The sequence below is a fragment of the Macrobrachium rosenbergii genome, chromosome 41 (assembly GCF_040412425.1).
Source record: "Macrobrachium rosenbergii isolate ZJJX-2024 chromosome 41, ASM4041242v1, whole genome shotgun sequence".
Classification (NCBI taxonomy): Eukaryota; Metazoa; Arthropoda; class Malacostraca; order Decapoda; family Palaemonidae; genus Macrobrachium; species Macrobrachium rosenbergii.
The window spans coordinates 35,851,513-35,872,092 of NC_089781.1; the positions used below are offsets into that span (position 1 = coordinate 35,851,513).

The window sequence follows — 20,580 nt, forward strand, 5'->3', positions numbered from 1 at the left end:
CATATTTTGTAATGTATTTTGTATTTCTATTTTTTGCAAATAAAGCAAATGTAATAACAAATTACCGTATTTGATGGCTTATAATACGCATGTCTGCATAGGACGAAACCCAATTTCAGCAGGACATTGAGGGGAAAAAATAAGGTTTCACTAGCCTACATATGTAATGTGTTTTATATTGTTTTACCAACAGAATCAACAAAACATTAACAAAGAAGTTATTTACCATATTTATATTTATCAAAATATGTATTATACAATCAAATTTTAGTCTGCTGCTGAAAGCTACCTTAGGTTTATTAGATCCAACACATTCACGCAAAAACATTAATAAAGATGTTACCTACGGTAATATGTTATATATATCCATTATATATTATAAAAGTATGCAATCAAGGTAAAATTCAATAAATAAAAATGTTTCCTATGTAACAGCTCGAGTCTATGAGCAACTGAACAAAAATTATTCTTAAAAGAGAATTTTTAAGTATCAACTCAACGAAGCCTTGTTATTATGCCTAAAGAGAATGGTAGCAGGAATTGTCAACCACCAATTGATTGAAGCCATGTTGTTATGCGTAAAGAGAATGTTAGCAGGAATTGCCAACTAGCAACTGAACAAAGCCTTGTTATCCGTAAAGCTTGAGATAATCACCAATAGGTGGCAGCACACGTACTGTTTATAAAAATTGGGAATGGCGATCGATAATGATATTAACATTTTAATGAAAATATCGATAATCAACGTAGATATTGATTATAATACTAGCAGTAGTAATTGCGGTGATGGTGTGATAATGATAAATAATTATAATAAACTTTGTTTTTAATAGGTTATTAGGATAACACCGAATTTTACGCTAGGCTACAACATCTACGTGGCGTTTCATGTATAATTTTGGCCAAAATTTCAAATTTTGAGCCTACATTATGTACATAGGAAAGGCCATTTTTTTGTTAAGAAAGTCGTCTTATACGCCGTCAAATATGGTATGTATGTAATTCAAACCTATAAATAAACAAAAGTAAATAATACGTCATTGTAGCGATTGGCAATGCAAATGGCGGATAAGAAAATGTAAGTTTCAGACAGATGGTTTGAATTTACAATAAAAATGTTAAATACAGTAATAAAAGTAATATTAATCAAGGAAAGCATAATAAGATTTCTTAAAAATAGGTTTTGCAACACATTTTTTGGATAATATAAAATGTATATGTAAGTCTCTTAGGATATATGATGGATAATATACGGTAGGTACAGAATACAATATTCAGAAATGACCAATATTTTTAAGTCGACGACTACCTGTATATATTTTCTCTTATAATTTGTTGTGAATTTAGTCGAACCGCCAAGTAGCGAGGGTTCACTGTACATGTATATGTTTTATTTGTTTTGTATGATAAAATTTTTTCCTATTAACCCTTAAACGCCTACTGGATGTATCATACGTCGACTAAAATTGTCTGTTGGGTGCCAAGTGGACGCACCGCACGTCGACTACAAAAATTTCAACCTTGGTCAACTTTGACTCTACCGAAATGGTCGAAAACGCAATTGTAGCTAAAACTCTTACATTCTAGTAATATTCAATCATGTACCTTCATTTTGCAACATACTGGAAGTCTCTAGCACAATATTTCGATTTATGGTGAATTTTTGAAAAAATCGGCCGAAAATTTCAGAAATTCTTTCGTCATTTTGTTGTAATTTTTGCACTGTTCTATATTAGCCGTTACATAAAGTTTTATATATGAAAATGTGCGCAGTTTCATGTACAATACAACAGAAAATAACTCATGGTTGTAGCTTTTATCAGTTTTGAAATATTTTCATATAAATCACGATAACTGCCAAAATTTCAACCTTCGGTCAACTTTGACTCGACTGAAATGGTAAAAAAACGCAATTGTAAGCTAAAATTCTTACATTCTAGTAATATTCAATCATTTACCTTCATTTTGCAACCAATTGGAAGTCTCTAGCACAATATTTCGATTTATGGTGAATTTTTGAAAAAAACTTTTTCCTTACGTCCGCGCCAGAAATTCTTTCATCATGTTGTCGTAATGTTTGGACTGTTTTATATTAGTCGTTACATAAAGTTTTATATATGGAAATGTGCACAATTTCATGTAGAATACAACAGATAATAACTCATGGTTGTAGGTTTTATCAGTTTTGAAATATTTTCATATAAATCACGATAACTGCCAAAATTTCAAGCTTCTGTCAACTTTAACTCTACCGAAATGGTCAAAAAACGCAATTATAAGCTAAAACTCTTACATTCTAGTAATATTCAATCATGTACCTTCATTTTGCAACAAACTGGAAGTCTCTAGCACAATATTTCGATTTATGGTGAATTTCTGAAAAAAAAAACTTTTTCCATACGCTCTGCGCTGTTAACTCGGCTGAACATCTCAGAAATTCTTTTCGTCATGTTGTCGTAATGTTTGCATCTTTTACATTAGTCGTTACATAAACTTTTATATATGAAAATGTGTGCAATTTCATATAGAATACAACAGAAGATAGCTGATGGTTGTAGCTTTTATCAGTTTTGAAATATTTTCACATAAATCACGATAACTGCCAAAATTTCAACCTTCGATCAACTTTAACTCGACCGAAATGGTCAAAAAACGCAATTGTAAGCTAAAACTCTTACATTCTAGTAATATTCAATCGTTTACCTTCATTTTGCAATAAATTGGAAGTCTCTAGCACAATATTTCGATTTATGGTGAATTTTTAAAAAACATTTTCCTTACGTCTGCGCTGTAATTCGCCGAACATCTCAGAAATTCTTTCGTCTCGTTGTCGTAATATTTGCACCGTTTTATATTAGTCGTTACATAAAGTTTTATATATGAAAATGTGCGCAATTTCATGTACAATACAACAGAAAATAACTCATGGTTGTAGCTTTTATCAGTTTTGAAATATTTTCATATAAATCACGATAAATAGAAAAAATTCGACTTTCTGTCAACTTTAACCCGACCGAAATGGTCGAAAACTGCAATTGTAAGCTAAAACACTTACAGTCTAGTAATATTCAATCAATTAGCTTCATTTTTCAACAAACGGGAAGTCTCTAGCACAATATTTCGATTTATGGTGAATTTTAAAAAAACATTTTTTACGTCCATGGCGTTTAATTCATGCATCATTTTGTGATAATATTTTCTCTGTATTGCTTTGATCGTTTTAAAATTTGTTATATACTAAAATCATTGCAATTTAGTGTACAATACAACTAAAAAAAATTAACTCATTAGCTTTAACTGTTTTGCTTACAGCGATTTGTATACAATTATATACGAGTTTTTTTTTTCGCTGTCATATATTCCAATATTTATATATGATAATGATATTTTTTTCATTTCTGATGGTTGCATACTAAACTTCAGGCAATGAGAAAAAATGAGCCAAAATGAACTCTTAATCTTAAAAACTAAGCGTGCTGTGTTTTTTTAAAAAAACTTTTTCAGCTTCGGCGCTAACTCACTGAACGCCGCCGGCATACGGGAGACGTTTTTGTAAATAGGGTTTCGGCGTTAAAGGGTTAATAGGGCCATCTATTGTCCTCATCTTGGGCATGCCGCTAATCCTGGCAGGTATCTGGAAAGGTTGTTGAAAGTCGACCAGTGAAAGATTCCAGGGAAAGAAAGGACAATACTGAGATACTTAAGAGTGGAGAGGCGAGATTTAATGGGAGGAGACACAGGTGTGGGTCAGTCAAGTTGGTAACCCTTAGTGGCATGACAGGTAGTTGAATGGAGGGGGAATGTCCTCAGAGAGCTCTTGTGATGAGATTGGCTGGGAACTGTTTAATAATATTGGAACTGTGTGAAATCTCAAAGGGTTCATGTAAATGTGCAACGGGTACTGATTTTCCTTGCAAGCGAGGATTAATACAGTAAACCCCCCGTATTTGCGGGGGATGCGAAACACACACACACACCCCATGAATGGCTAAAATCTGTGAATGCTTAAACACTTAAGACTGCCTATTTTGATAGTTCAAACAAAAAACCCTCTAAAAATGCTTATACCTGAGTATTTTAATAGTTTTATCACAAAGTGCATTTATTCATGAAAATGATATGAAAATACAGTAATTAGTGAATATTTCTCAGTGAAAAATACTGCAAATGGGGGAATTTCCTGCAAATTATGTGTACAGTATATATGTTCCACAGAGAAATTTGTGGATTGTGAGAATGCGAATACTGGGGGTTTACTGTATGGTCAGGTCAGGGGTTGGTAATGACTTATGGTATGGCCATGAATTTATCTTATTTGACACCTGGGTGGTTGTTATTGGAGGACAAGGCATGGGAAAAACGTCAAGTAAACTTTACAAAAACATTTAGGACAAATGCAAACAATCAAAGGACATTTGTAACACTACCAAAACCCAAAAGGTTTCTAGAATAATGAATAGGGCTTAAAACTTGTGGTGTGACCTCAGATCAGAAATTTTTTTTTTTTTCTTTGGGTTGTTGGAATTAAAATTTTGAGAGCCTAAGCCTTTCATCACCTGTCAGATTCTTTGTAAAGTTCCTTGAGGATGAAACAAGCGACTACACTATCAAAAAACAGGTTTTGACATAGGAAAAACTTGTTTTTGGTAGTTGTTGTCGAGTCCTCAAAACCCTTGCACTTCCCTAAAGAAAAGGCATGTGGTTTGGGCAAGGGATCATCCTGCATTGACTAACAGGGAGTAATGGGTCCTTGTTTTTCACTGGCCCAGTCGTCAACAAGATGGCGGACACCCATGTGCAATAGTCATTTCTCCTTCTTGCAAGTTTTTACGTTGAAAAACTGGGTTCAGCATCACTGAAGATAATGGAAAATGCCATCTTATCTTTGAGTCCATTATATTCCATCACGTGTCATAGTGTTTATCATTACGACACAATACCGAGCTACAAGACTAGGCTAAAAGGTATTTCTTTGATATTAGTCTAGTCACTACGAAGCTCTGGCACACCATGGAGGGGTAACACCTTGAGGACTAACAGCGACTACCAAAAATAGGTTTTTCCTATATCAGAACCTTTTTTTTTTTTTTCCCCCTTTAAAAACATTTGCCAAACGATGTACCAGTGTTACCCATATTTAAGTTAAAAGAAAACGGTAAGGCTTGAATACTGTATGAAAGAAAATGTACATGCCTGAATATAGGAGTAACTTGATTAGTTTTTGCCTTGGCAAGAGTAACAGTTGTAGGAGTGTTCACTTGTAGCTGTAAGCCATATATTTTTAAGGGTACTGTAATGTTATAAGACGACTTTGATATTATATTAAAGTGTTTTAGGATGATAGTTTAAGGCATATTTGGTGTTTGAACTATTAAAATAGGCAGTTAGATAAAAGTTATACTCTTGCGTAAATGAGCACAGCTATAAACAACCGAATGAGAAACTGTTGTTTTGCTTATAACCGAATCAGATAACAACAGCCATTTACCTTGTATTTCAACCACCGTATGGTAATAAACAATTACCATAGTTGTAGTACAAATGAAGTTAAGTAGAATAGGACTGATATATTTTTACATTATGCCCTTATTCGATATGGATAAAAGATCGGCAAGGAAATACACTGCTAAATTTAAGCTGCAAGTTGTAGCTGAAGCTGAGAAAACAATGTTCAAGCGGCTAATGACTATAAATTATCTTGCATCGGCAACATGGAAGAAACTTGACTGTAATTAAAATTGGAGAGAAAGTATTTTAATCAAAACTACTGGGCATGAAAGAACACATATTACTGCTATTTTTACGCCAATAAACGATAAATACGTAAAGTTCATATTATGATGAAATCAAGTGGAAATAGCAAACAGAATCTTGATTTTTTTTTTTTTTTTTTTTTTTACACAAAACAAACATGCCCCCCAACGGCCAATGTCATCTATTAATTGTTACATGTGGGGTTTGGCTGATGAGTTTTTTAATTGATTACTGTATTTTATGTAGCCCTGCTTCGCCGAAGACACAACATAACTGTCAATTGAAGCTAAAAGTTACTCACAAAAGACAAACAATTGAATTAGGTCGCCAGTCGGAACTATGATTGAATAATTGGATTATTTCTATAACAAATGAATTACATCAAACCCCCTTCATTACCCAACTAGTCCCAACAAAGAAAAATGTGCTGTGATAGCAAGGGAAATTACATGAACCATTAGTCGACGTCGGACACAGTTAATTTTCCCGGCTTCAGGAAAGAAGAACGCAAAGGTGTTATGACTCTAGCGGCTACCGTATGCAAGTTTAGTATTAGTAAATGCTATTTCTCTTTCAAACAATGGTGATGTCAGGATCCAAGGCTTGCCTGAAATTTTACTTACACTTGGCTTTCCCTAATTCCTACTTATTGCACGGGAATAGCTTATGCAATTTCACTAGGCAATGATCATTATTTATATACTCGAGTTCCTAAAAGAAATACGGTTATGGCAGGTCTCTAGTAGATGGTGGCAAAAGGGAAACAATGGAAACAGAAGTACAGAGGAAGAGTTACCAGCAAACAGCGGATACTTGTCAATTGCAGACTTATCATGTATGAGGGTTGCTTGTGCCCTGCCACTGACTATCGGACTTCTCGAACGACGCGTATCGGTGATCACTTAATAAAAAAACAGACAGGAGGAAGGACAAAATTTTAGCCTGAGCATGACGCATGCTCTTAGTCTGAAGGGTGGTCTCTCTCTGCCTTTTGTGGGTTAGGTCAGGGTGCTGTGTCTTGTCAGTAATGCTTGTATGTAGCCTGTGGCAGTCTGAAAATTTGACAAAACATTGCCAAATGCATAGAACAGGGAAAAAGGAAGCTTAAGACCACCTTCATTAGACTAGGTAAAAACCCCCCCTGTGGGTTAGACCCCTAATGCTAACCTATCCGCTACTAAAAGACATTATTTTTTGAAAACACACAAACTACTTTTTGAAAACACACAAACTACCTCCTTCGCCCACGTTCTCTCAGCTTCAACAGAGACTCTGTCCTGTCTTTGTTAAAATGATATCCTTACTAAAATGGTGCAGAGAGGGTAGAAAATAATGAAAAAAATAGCTAAATTAATTTCACAAGATGTATTTAAGTTATATTTTGACCTAGAAACACTTTGTATAACGAAAAATAACCTTGCCCCTTATAAATAAACTATCAAGAGATTCATTTACGCTAACTAGAAGCAAGAAAAGTGCTCTGAATTGAGCTAAACACGGCAAAATAAACTTACCTTGTAATAAATTTCCAAACTAAAACATTGATCGCCATGATCGCAATTCATAATAGAAAAGCAGTATAATATATACATTATTATTGGATACAGGGAATTAAAGCAAAACTTTTTAAAAGATCCAAGGAAAAGATGCATATTCGTTATGTTGATGTTTGTATCATACAAGTATGATATTATGTGAATATAGAGTACAGTATAATGTAGGGTAGGTTACCGTATATGTATACGATATACCATAGTGTAGGCTAAGCTAATTCTTGTTTGTCATTCAATATCTCTTTGTATTGAATTATTATAAGTCACTGCATGAACCTCCAGAATTAGCTGATAATAATAATTACTATACCGTGTATGTATAGAGTATACAGTACTTATAGTGTAGGCTAGGCTGTATTCGAGATATGTTTTTTCCAATAAACGATGGGTCTTTTGTGAATATGTTAGGCAGTTCTAAGTGTTTTTTTAGAAGGGTTCTAAGTACTGTATAATGATATATGTTGGGATAATGATATTGCTCTAGATGTCCAGATTCTCTCTGGATTTTTGAAAAGTCCAAATATATTTTTCTTTTGCTATTTTCTCGAAACTTACACTTTATTCAAAACTAAATGCTTATTTTTCCAAGAAGACTGAACCAGTTCATTGAAGCTTTTACAGTGTGTAGTATAATGATATCGAATTGTCTTCGGGAAAATCACTTTTCTGTGCCACTTTTAATTTTAAATATTAATTTTGAAAACGGATGTGATTTTTTCAACTGCTGAACAAATGAACTTGATGTCAAATTTTTAAATTTCCCCTCAAGAGAATTTTCATTATTAGTTGTAGAATAAGTGGTAAAAATTGGAAGCAAATCCCTTCAGTCATGAGGTAGAAACAGTCATTTACTTTATAATGGGGCGTTATGGCGTGTTCTGAGCTCTCCCCTTAAAAGAAAGCAGTGAGGCCCGAATACTGTATGAAAGGAAATGTACATGCCTGAATGTAAGGATAACTTGATTAGTTTTTGCCTTGGTAAGAGTAACAGTTGTAGGAGTGTTCACTCGTATCTATGAGCCATATATTTTTAATGGTAATGTTATAAGATGACTTAGAAATGGTATTAAAGTGTTTTAGGATGATAGTTTAAGGTATATTTGGTGTTTGAACTATTAAAATAGGTAGTTGTAAGCACTTTTAGAAGGGTCTTGAGCATTCACAAATATTAGCTATTCATGGGCGGTTGTGGTCTCTAACCCCCGGGAATACTGGGGGTCTACTGTATTGATTCTGTATTGCTTCTTTTAGGGAAGTCCCTAGAGTCTTGAACCTGGACCTCTCACTGTATTCAGTTGCCTCGGACGAGGAAGGGGATGTGGTTATCTGGAACCAAGTTGCTTCAGGTGTGTGATCTCCAGTAGAAATGAGTCTTCACATTAACTGCAAGGATTTGTTGGCTATCCAGAGGGAATTTAACTAACTTCTGTCTTCTCGGACGTGTCCTCTCTAGCTCATATAAGAAGGCAGGGGCATGAATTCAGAAACTACCAACACCAGACTTAAGCCTCTGGACAGCGGAGAGAGTATTGGCTATATGCCCCAATTGGTTCCTGGTTGACTGTATGTTAGGCGGATATGTCAAGTCGTCCAGGACAGGTACTCTCCCGCGATTGATCTTTACCCTGTAGTTTGCAAGGCAATTTTGAGAGTGTTTGGCCAACTCCTCACTGATCTCTTCACAAGGAAGCTGAATCATTGTCTCCAGCTGTGTGTCCACAGTTCCGGGCCCTAAAGCCTGGGCAGTAGACGTTATGGTTTAAGATTGGACAAACCTATTCCTGTATGCCTCCCCCATGTTTCCGCTGTTTAAGGGAGTACTCTACTGTTGAGGCCCAGTGCTTGGCAAGTATGCCTAAAATCTATAAATCAGTCAATCAATCTATGGTTGAGGACTACAAGAAAAAACCCCAATGTTTCTAATCATGCTTTGGCGGCTGAGGAGGTATATTGGTTCCTGTCCTTCCAGATATCAGTAGAAGTTCCTAGGCATTACCTCCATAGACAAATCTGCTTCTTCAGGCAGGGAACAGGGAAGCTTCCCAGAAATATCGAAATGCTTCTCTAACTTCTTGGAAACTTTCTTCTAGCTCGTCAGCTCCAGATACTTTTATAAGCCATCTAGGGACTCTTTCCCAGTGACAAGGGGCAAGTCCACAAAATTCTTGTTCAGTATTGTGGGAGCTTTATAGATTATGGTGCAAGTCCAGGGGCATTTCCTGTCTTCACACCAATATTAACAATATAATAATAAACAAAATAATATTAAGCAGCTGCACTTCTTCAGAGATGCCTAAGGTTTGTCTGCTAACTCCTTGAAGGCTATAAATCCATGCTAGCTTATGTATTAAGGCATTCTGGATTAGGTATTTCAAAGAGATTGACTTAGACGAAACTCTTTACTCTTTTCAGTTGGATTGCTGGAGGTTCTGCTAAAGCTGCTTTTATGGAAACTAGTTGTTGGCTTAAGACACTTTATGGGCTCTCCTTTTGAACCCCAGAGAGAGGCTTCTTTTAAGACACTTTCTTAGAACACTCTATGGTGGCAGTGGCTTCAGCCAAAAGAGTAAGCAAGTTACATGCAAGATCTTTGTTAGTAGGGTGTTCATATACTAGAGCAGAACTATTTTTTTTATTTTTTTCCATCCCTTCATGCCAAGAATGACATCAAGACCAAAGCTCTTCCAGGAGTGTTCTCTGTCCCTGCTTTAGAAACTCTGACTCCTGAGGAAGAAGAGTTTCTTTGGTGGTCAAGAATCCTTAGTTTCTTATTTCTTAGAATGATGTGGCTTTTTCTATTAATCCTTAATCCTGGAAGCACACCATGCATTGTTGCCAGAGGATTGTCCCCTTTTGAAGGTGAAACTGCATGATGTCAGAGCAACGGCTACATATATTAGGTTTCATCAGCACCTCTCTCTAGACTGTCAAGTTTTGGCGGCACAGTGGAAGTGTAGCGCTGTGTTCGCTTCTAACTACTTGAGGTCCATGTAGATCCAGTAGGAAGACTGCCGTACACTAGCACCTGTAGTTTCGGGAAGGGAGATTTCTCCTTGTCTTCTCCTTACGTGTTATGAACAATTATGGGTTTTCACTATCGACCCCCATCCTGGGTGAGTGAAGAACCTTATGTATTGGAGTTTGTACATGGTAATATTATACTCTACTTTTGCTTTGATTGTGGTATTATGCTTTGTTGTATTTGCTTTCTTTCTCTATGGTAGGGGCAAACAAAGTTCATTAGAGTAAATAATGTTGGACTTATGTTGCCGAGCCATTGCTTCTTATTGGAGAAAGCTACCCTGAGCTGATTAAGAACCACCTATTTTCAGGCAAAATTGGTGGTGGTGTTTTGGGCGTGAGGTGCCACAGCAACTTAAGTGGCTAGGTGGTAACTCTTTAGGGATCATGTTTAATTGGGGATTTAGCTCCCATCAGTTCTGTAGGCCTGAGGCACAGAGACCAAACTTGGCTATATTCAGGGTCCACGTTTCACCTCGGAGCAGTGGACCTCACCAGATGAAGATCCTCATCTGAAATGTGCTTGCCATAGGATCGTATGCATCAGGCAAGCAGCGATAAGGACATTTCTAATATCTGATAATTTGTTTATAAGGAAATCTCTTACCCTCCTCCAGCACTCAGTGTTGGAGTCAGCAAATGATGGAGGGTAAGTTTCACCAAAAAAATAATTAACTATGATAAAATTAATTTTTTTAGGTACTTACCCTCTATCATGAGATCCTCCTCCTCATCTCTTAAAGAGATTAAGAGAAGAATGACAACCAAAACTTTCGATTAAGAGAAGAATGAAAACCAAAACTTTCGGCTTAGAGAAGAATGACAACCAAAACTTTCGCTGTCTTACTCCCATCCTCTAATGGGTAACTATTGGGAGCATTCATTAAGGATTGTTTCAATTTTAACACTTGTTGAACCTGTGCTATGTAGCCGCAGATAAAGCAAATGATAGTGTAAGTACTTAAAAAATTTATTTTATAAAAATTATTATTTTAAGGTTACATAAGGGATCATTTGTTTATTTATCAATCCTGTTGTGATGGAGACCCATATACAGTATATTACTGTCACCATAAATGTTTATACATAAGCACTCCCTACTATGGATTAGGTGTGAAATGACTTACTCTCCTCAGTGATTTGCTCCTTCAGCACGAACTCCTCTGAGGTCTAGATCTTCATCTTCCCCTTTTTCCACGATTTCCAGGGCCTTCTTACAGGTCTTGGTGTTGCTGCTTCTGAAGCTACTGGATTTCTGAACAACTTTCTCATATGTATAAGGAATACTGCCCACAGTGTACCATGTGCATTATGACAGGTTTTTGTAGCATCCTTTTGGTCCCCAGCTGCACTTCTTTCTGCCATTTACACTTCTTGCATTCCCTTTGGTGTCTTCTAACATAGAGGTCAAACTTCTTTTTTTTTATTATTATTTTTATACCTTGCTCCAGCTTTTACCTCTTACTGAGGAACAACTCCTGGCAAGCCCTACAAAGTCTAGAAATGTGGTAGGTGGTCTCTTCAAAATACACTTAAAGAATTGATGGTTTCACTAAATGCCTAATCCATTCAGGCAGTGTATTGCTTACATTGTTAACAAACTTTTTGAAAATATTATATCAGAATCTTTGATTTGATACTTGTTGCCGTATGTATGAAGCATTCTTTAATAAATTTAATTTTTTATTTCCCTTTTCTGTTTCCCTGCAGATTCTTCCTTGACATATTTGTGTAATATTTATATAATTTATGTGTTGTAATTTTGAGCTATCAGTTTTTTGCATAGTAATAAAGAATTTTTTGCACTTTTCAGTCCAGTGATTTAGAAAGAGCCTACCCACCATTCATTAACTTTTTTGAAAATATGAAAGAGATGATTCAGAAAATAAGCATCGAGAGACCAAGATTTCATGCTTTTCTCAAAATAGCTCAGAATAAACCAGAATGTGGTAGACAGAGTTTTCAAGAACTCTTGATAAGGCCTGTACAAAGATTACCATCAATGAGCTTGTTAATTAATGGTAAGAGAATTTTTTTATTTTCTCCTTTGAAATATGTTGAGTAATACTGTACTTTATATTCAATAATTGTTGCTATTAACATACTATAATAATTTGCTGTAAATTTCAAAAGATGTTTGTTAGTTGACTTGTTATTGAAGAATTGGCTGTAGTTTAGTTTGTAACTTTTTCTAACCTGAATGCAGCACCATTTTGAAGGGTCAAGCTGGATTGTAACTGGTGAGATACATTCTTGAAGTGTTTTGTGTGACTGCATGAATGGTGATAGTATTTAAATCCTGTATTTAAAAATGAGGTTTGTGATAAGTTCTTTAAGAATAATCTGTGAATTAGTATTTACTGCTGTCTGAAAGATATTTATAGCAGTTTTTTACAGTAACGAAGTGTAAAAGTGTGGTTGCCATACCATGGTAAACATTTCTTGTCTCCTGGAACTCATGAACAAAATATCAGCTATTACCTACTACTATCCATTTCAGGGACTGGGAATCATTTTTCTCAAATATCTTTAAACTAATTATTTGATCGAAATGGTGCTTTGACAGAGTGTACAAGACACCTCCTGCTAATTTTTGGTAATAAAGTGCATTGTCCAATGGCATTAGCTAAGGCTTTTACTCTTGACTTACATGGTGTTGCCAAGCATCACCAACTTATGCATTTGAATGTCCTTTATCCTCAACCCACCCCTCCCTACCCCTCTTTTCCCCTCCTCATCCCTCCCTCAACCCACATGCCTGGCCTCCCCATTTCTGCCCCCTTTTTCCTGTTTATTATATTAAATAAATATTGAGTAATATTGGATGTTATAAATATGTTGGTTTTTGTAGATTCTGTGTTCATTATTTATTATTGTATTTTCTTAAGTTACAAGTTAAATAAATTGGAGTAGGCTAAAGTGCATATGACCTTCACCCTGTTCGCCCAGTATAATGTACCTACTATCACGATCTCTTAAACCCTTTTACCCCTTGTATCGACGTGTTTCCTACGAGCAGGTAGGATAAGGTAACCAAAATTAAACTCTCTCTCTCTCTCTCTCTCTCTCTCTCTCTCTCTCTCTCTCTCTCTCTCTCTCTCTCTCTCTCTCTCTCTCTCTCTTCTGCACTTCCCACACCTCGTTGCGCTAACCTTGGCTTCCTCTGCAGATCTGCCTGAGTGAACCATTGCAATGAGGAATGCACATGTTTTTTCATGAAACCCCAGACCTGCTCAATGGCATTGAGCTCAGGATGAGCAGGTGGCAGCTGACGACATCATGACCCTATGCATGGATGACTGCGTCAGTCTGGTATAGAGGTTGTGGGTGGTTCTGCTTACAGATCTGCAGCAACTCAGGGCATGTGGTGGGAATTGTATCTGGTGGTACGTCTACCATTTCATGATATCTGCTTTAATGGTGGAAGTGATAGGGCAGTGACTCTTGTCACTCAACTAGTTGTGGTAGGGCACATTGTTAAGCACCAGCACTGATGGCTCATGCAGTGCTGGAAGGAGTTGCTATGTCAGTGAATGGATGAAGAGGTTACTGTTCATTTCTCTGTGGTAGTCACCAGTTTTGTTTTTTGATGGGAAGCACAAAAATTAATCTTCGACAAAATCATCAACTGTGCCTGCAGAAACAACCACAAAGTGCTCCCCTTCTCCAGGTGGGACATGATGACTGTACAGTAAACCCCCGGTATTCGCACGGGATGCGTACCACCCCCCCTTCACCCCGAATAGCTAAAATCAGCAAATACTTAGAACCCTTCTAAAAACACTTAGAACTGCCTATTTTGATACTTCAGGCACACACAAAACACACTAAAAATGCTTATACAGGTATTATCCTACTTACGATGGGGTTAGGTTCCAAAAATAAAAAACCATCTGTTGGAAAAAACGTAAGAAATACCAAAACATATTTTGAACATAGCCTAGCCTACACTAGGGTATTCGGTACCATGTACTGTATACATATATGGAAGCCTAGTCTACACTATAAAATATACTCTTTACATACGTGGTATAGTAATTATTAATATCAGCTAATTCTGAAGGTTCATGCAGAGTGACTTATGATAATTCAATACAAAGAGAAATTGAATAACAAACAAGAATTAGCTTAGCCTACGCTGCGGTATATTGTATACATACACGTAGCATAGCCTACATTATACTGTACTCTATATTCACAAATCGTATTATACAAACATCAACATAACAAATACGAATATGCATCTTTTCCATGGATCTTTTAAAATGTTATGCCTTAATTCACTGTATCGATTCATATTGTATATATTGCTTTTGTATTATAAATTGTGATCATAGTGATAATTGTTTTGGTTTGGAAATGTTTACACGGCGTTTATTTCGCCGCATTTAACTCAGATCAGAGCGCTTTTCTTGCTTCTAGTTAGCGAAAATGAATCTCTAGATACAGTACTTTATTTATAAGGGACAAGGTTATTTTTCGTTATACAAAGTGTTTTTAAGTCGAAATATAACTAAAATACGTCTCGTTTTGAAATTAATTTCTCTATTTTCATTAATAGATGACGATTGATGATGGCCGTTTGGGGCATTTGTTCTGTTTGAAAAAAAATTCAAGATTCCGTTCACTATTTTCACTTGATTTCATCATAATACGAGCTTTATGTATTTATCATTTATCGGCGTAAAAATAGCAGTAATGTGTTCTTTCATGCCCAGTAGTTTTGATGAAAATACTTTCTCTCCCATTTTAATTACGATCGAGTTTCATCCACGTTGCTGATGCATGATAATTTACAGTATAGTCATTAGCAGCTTGAACATTGTTTTCTCAGCTTCAGCTACAACTTGCAGCTGAAATTTAGCAGTATATTTCCTTGACGATCTTTTATCCATATGGAATAAGGGTATAATGTAAAAATATATCAGTCCTATTCTACTTAATGTCATTTGTGCCATAACCTAAGGTAATTATTTTGTTACCGTACGATGGTTGAAATACAAGTAAACGGCTGTTGTTATCCGATTCAGTTATAAGCAAAACAACAGTTGCTCGGTCAGTTGTTTATGGCTGTACGCATTTACGCAAGAGTATAATGTTACTAACAATACTTTTATGATTCTCTCTTACTTTTTTAACTAGAAGATGGGATAAAGAGATGGAGGAAAAGTTGTCTATTGTAATTTGGTCTCTCTCACTGCCTGATTACTCTGCTGCCTGTGCCCGCAGCGAAATTTAAAAATATTTTCTTACCCCATTGCAAAATCAAATTATCGTAACTTGAGCATTACCTGAGTATTTTAATAGTTTTATCATAAAAAGTGCATTTAGTTATGAAAGTGAGATGAAAATACAGTATTTAGTGAATATTTCTCAGTGAAAAATACCACGAATGGGCGAATTTTCTGCAAATAATGGGCAGATACTTCCCAAAGAGAAACCTGTGACTACAGGAGTCCGCAAATCGTGAGAACACGAATACTGGGGGTTTACTGTAGTTGGCACTGGTCTCAGGCTGTGAAGCATCCACCCACTCCCTGTTGGGATGCATTCTCTTGGTAAACCATGTTTCATCAACATATACCACTTGTGTCACCTCCTTTTGACATCCATTGAGTGCTCGGAGAGTGCCAGTGGACCAGCACACAGTATCAAGGGACTCCTTTCTTACATATTTTTTGGCTGTGTGGTCTGTAGCAGAACCCCATATTGTATAGTAATCGCCACACCGCTGTTTCTAAGGTTTCAGTAGGGATGATGTAATCTCTCTGTAAGTCTTCTGCCAGCGTGTTAATAGTGAAGGTAAGTCTCTTAGCAAAATCACCATGTACATAGCAGTGAATGGCACCAATGGCAAAATTGTCAAAGACACTTGGTGTGGCATTGAGTATTGGTGTGCCAGGTGGTGTTGTGGGGGTAGTGTCTGTCCCAGGACCCATGACATCTGCAACGCAATCATAAGGCCTGTGTGGGCTGAATACGTACAGAAGCATGCAGTAAAGAAAAAAATATAATCTGTTAAGCAATCGTAAAAAATGAATGAATGTCAATTTTTTATTTTAGAAATTAGTATATATTTTGTATAGATAACGACCTCATTACTAAAACGAGTGTAGCCATTATTAATTGGATGGATATATATATATATATTATATATATATATATATATATATATATATATATATATATATATATATATATATATATATATATATATATTATATATATATACAGGCAGTCCTCGGTTAATGGCGATCCGGTTTTATGGCACTTGTCTAGTGGCAAAAATCCGAAAATCTCCGATTTCCACTTATCGGCGCCGATAATTTGGTATTGGCGCCAATACATACCTAACAGAGGCGCCAGTAACCGAAAATTGGCACTTTTCAGCGCCGGCAATCGCTGATTTTTGGTTACTGGCGATTTTCGGTTATCATCACACCCCCAGAACGGAACCCCCGCCAATAACCGAGGACTGCCTGTACATACTGTGAAATTTATCACACCATGAGTTATGTACAATCATGAAGCTACAAATGTCGCTTAATATCAAATTGACGCTACCTCGGGAATATCCCCGATGGGGAATTATCACCAAAGGGGAATTTATAAGTGATAAATGGATTGGTACTGCCAAGAGCCTCGGTGGCCGAATTGGTTAAGGCAGCAGCCTCAGACTTCTTAGAGGTCTGTGGCGCGCGTTCAAATCCGCAGCCGACCGGTCAGAGAGGCGGACACTTTGCTATCCATGTAGACACCCCGGGATTATTATGTATGTAATCAACGGATAGGTTTGCTTAAAAAGCAAATGGGTGTTACAGACTATAACACACAAACAAAGCCACTCCAACATCTAAAAACATAAGACACCTCACACGTCTCGACTATCGACCTTACCGCTTAACAGCTCCTCGCTGCTGGGAGAAAGGGCGCTGGTGAACTGGTACAATACATGTACACAATACCGAGGTCTAAGTGATGTCAGGCTGGGCAGCTGATCGGGACTACAAAGTCTACCCCTAAAGCCAAATCAAAGTCCTTCAAAGAAGGCATCACAGCGACCCCATATAAAAATGGGAACAAACTGGGAAGAAGAAGAAGAAATGGATTGGTACTGCCGGGTCTCGATCCCTCGACACAAATACTTATCCTGCGACTCCAGTCGATGGTCTACCCAGTGTCTGTGTCGAGGGATTGAGACCAGCAGTACCAATCCAAGCCAGCCCTAGGAGAGCTGTTTATCAGCTCAGTGGTCTGATAAAACTAAGGTATACTTAACTTTTTATCACTTATAAATTCTCCTTGGTGCTAATTCCCCATGAGTGATATTCTGAGGTACTGTGAATTTGATATTAAGTGACATTTGTAGCTTCATGTGTGTATATATATATATATATTATAATATATATATATAATTAAATATATATATATATATATATATATATACAAATATATATATATATATACAAATATATATATATATATATATATATATATATATATATATATATAACCAGGTCTATCAGGTGGAAAGCAAGGGTGTTACCCACTGGGCCATATCAGGTTCCAACTTCTTTTTAGACTTGTATGGCCCAGTGGGTAACACCCTTGCTTTCCACCTGAGAGACCTGGGTTATATGAGTCAGAAATTTATTTATTCCACATATGATTGTGTGTTGATGATATATATATATATATATATATATGTGTGTGTGTGTGTGTGTGTGTGTGTGTATGTATATATATTGTAAAGATTTGCACCAAAATAAGCTAACAAAACACCCTCCTTTCTGCTTTTGCTTGGCCAATAGATAGGCCTCTGTCTATTTGAACCTGTGTAGAGGAGTGAAATCTGGTTCGGAGTAGTTAGCCCAACATTCCAGAGGGTTTCAAGGCATGTTCAGGAGATAATCTTAGCCTAGGGCAGTAACTTGCTGGCCCCCTTTCTTTGGTACAGGAGCCACGACCCGGGGTCAATCCATCGCTCCCCCCTACGCCTGAGCAGACGTAATAAAAGGCCGTGACGCCCTACGATCGCTCTCACACACAGCTCGGACCTGAATGGAGGAGGTCACAAGTTAAGATGTTCCCCCCCCCCCTTCTTCGCCGCCACGTGGACCGCTGTCCCTTGTTTTGTAACCCAACCACGTGGCCAGTATCCTTTGCAAGCGGTGAAGTGTGATCCCAAAGTGAGTGGAACTTCAACTACAGCCCTTTATCCATCACAAGGGCGCCCCTCCATCACTCCACCAGTCTACCACCCTTGAGTACGTCTTTGGTGGGCGGCCTTTGTCTACACACACATGTAGAACCCCTTGCTGACGTCTTTGGAAAGGACTGGAACGAAGCCCCGATGTCAACATCAGTGCTAGACACTCCTGTGGGACGGTAAAGTACCCTGAAAGAGTTGCTTAGTCACGTTACTTTCGCCCTTGTGCATTCATTAGACTTCTGGGCTGTGTCTTGGCTGTCCCCTGAATTTCTTGGTTCAATCCCAGCCCACGTGCTCACTGCCCCCTTACTCAAGTCACTAGTCAAGCCTCGAGGTTGTCCTTGGCACCCTCAGTGCACCCTCGAGTAGAAAGCATTCCCCAATTCCAGCCTTAGATTGTAACCTGTGTCTCATGTTGTTTCAGAAGGACGATCGTAAGAGAATTCTCCTTGGTCTGCCTTTCTGGCATTCACAAGCTTTCCCCCCCCCCCCTTGGGAGGAATTTCAACCGCAGCAGCAATTTAACTTTTATTTAATTCATTTTCCTTTGATCTTGTCTGTTATGTAAATATACCTATTTTTGTACCCACGTGTTTCACGCATCTTCCCTTTGAGAAAGAGCCCTAAGCTCCTGTATAACTACTTTTGTTTTCTGTTTTATATGCTCCTGGTTATCTTACAAGGTCGTTGTAGAGTAAAGTAATGAATTTCGAGACTTAAAATCTACCTGCACCAGGAAACAAAAATTTGCATATACAAGGTCTGTTAAAAAAATACGCGGACTGACATCTTAAAGCAAAATGTACAGTACTTTATTTAGAAGTTACAGATCTGGGTTCCCTTCAAAGTCCCCAAGGCACGCACTTATCCCAACGGTGTTTCCACTTGTTGAAACAGTCCAGGTATGTTTCTTTTGTAATGTCCTTCAGCTCCTTCATCGTATTTGCCTTAATCTCGGGAATCGTCTCAAATTTTCTTCCTTTCAAGGGTCTTTTGAGTTTGGGGAACAAGAAAAAATCGCAAGGAGCAAGGTCAGTTGAGTAGGGGTGGTGGGGAAGAACAGTGATCGAGTGTTTGGCCAAAAACTCTTGAGTTCTGAGGGCTGAATGGGCTTGAGCGTTGTTGTGATGGAAAAACCAGTCGCCACTCCACATTTCTGGCCTTTTGCGACGGATGGCGTCCCTCAGACGTTTCAGAACTTCAATGTAGTAAGTCTGGTTCACTATGGAGCCTTCGGGGAGGTACTCGGGGTGAACAACACCCTTAGCATCGAAGAAAACTGTCAGCATCACCTTGACCTTGGATCAAACTTGGCAAGGGCGAGCTTTTTTGGGTCTGGGGGATGTTTCACCCATCCACTGGGACGATTGCACCTTCATTTCAATGTCAAAACCATAAACCCACAATTCATCACCTGTTATGATCCTGGACAAGAAGTTTTCATCTTCTGAACGATCAAGCAGTTCCTGACAAACCTGGAGGCGATGGGCTTTTTGTTCGTCTGTCATCAGGCGCGGCACAAGTTTCGCAGCAACGTGGTGCATCTTCAATCTTTTTGTCAAAATCTCGTAACAAGATCCAACTGATATCCCACACTCTTTAGCAAGCTCCCTGACAGTCAGATGTCGATTTGCCCACGTGTTGATTTTGTCGACATGTGGGTCGTCAGTTGACATGGAAGGACGTCCAGGACGCTCATCGTCTTCAGTGGATTGTCGACCATCCTTAAAACGCTCATGCCACTTGAAACATGCCGTACGCTTCATAGCAACATCACCGTAAGCTGTGTTAAGCATAGCAAAAGTTTCAGTCGCAGATTTTCCAAGTTTTAACACAAAATTTCACAGCAAGTCGTTGCTCCTTCACGTCATTCATTCTGAAATCTGCCAAACGAGAAAATCGCACTTCACTAAAAACCGCGTAGCTAATACACAAATGAAGATATCTGCAATCAGGAAATGGCGTCGTAATCAGCTGAACCTAGCGACACCAAGTGGATTCCCCTGGAACCAACTGGAGCCACGTAATTCAAACAGTCCA

General features: G+C 37.6%; 1 protein-coding gene across 1 annotated transcript in view; it reads left to right on the plus strand.

The window, feature by feature from the left end:
* Nucleotides 1–20,580, plus strand: part of LOC136827084 (protein ECT2-like) — a 247,932-nt gene that overhangs the window by 101,684 nt on the left and 125,668 nt on the right. Inside the window, exon 12 of the mRNA XM_067084838.1 lies at nucleotides 12,142–12,349. Coding sequence (XP_066940939.1) covers nucleotides 12,142–12,349 — 208 coding nt within the window. The remainder of the gene's footprint in view (nucleotides 1–12,141; nucleotides 12,350–20,580) is intronic.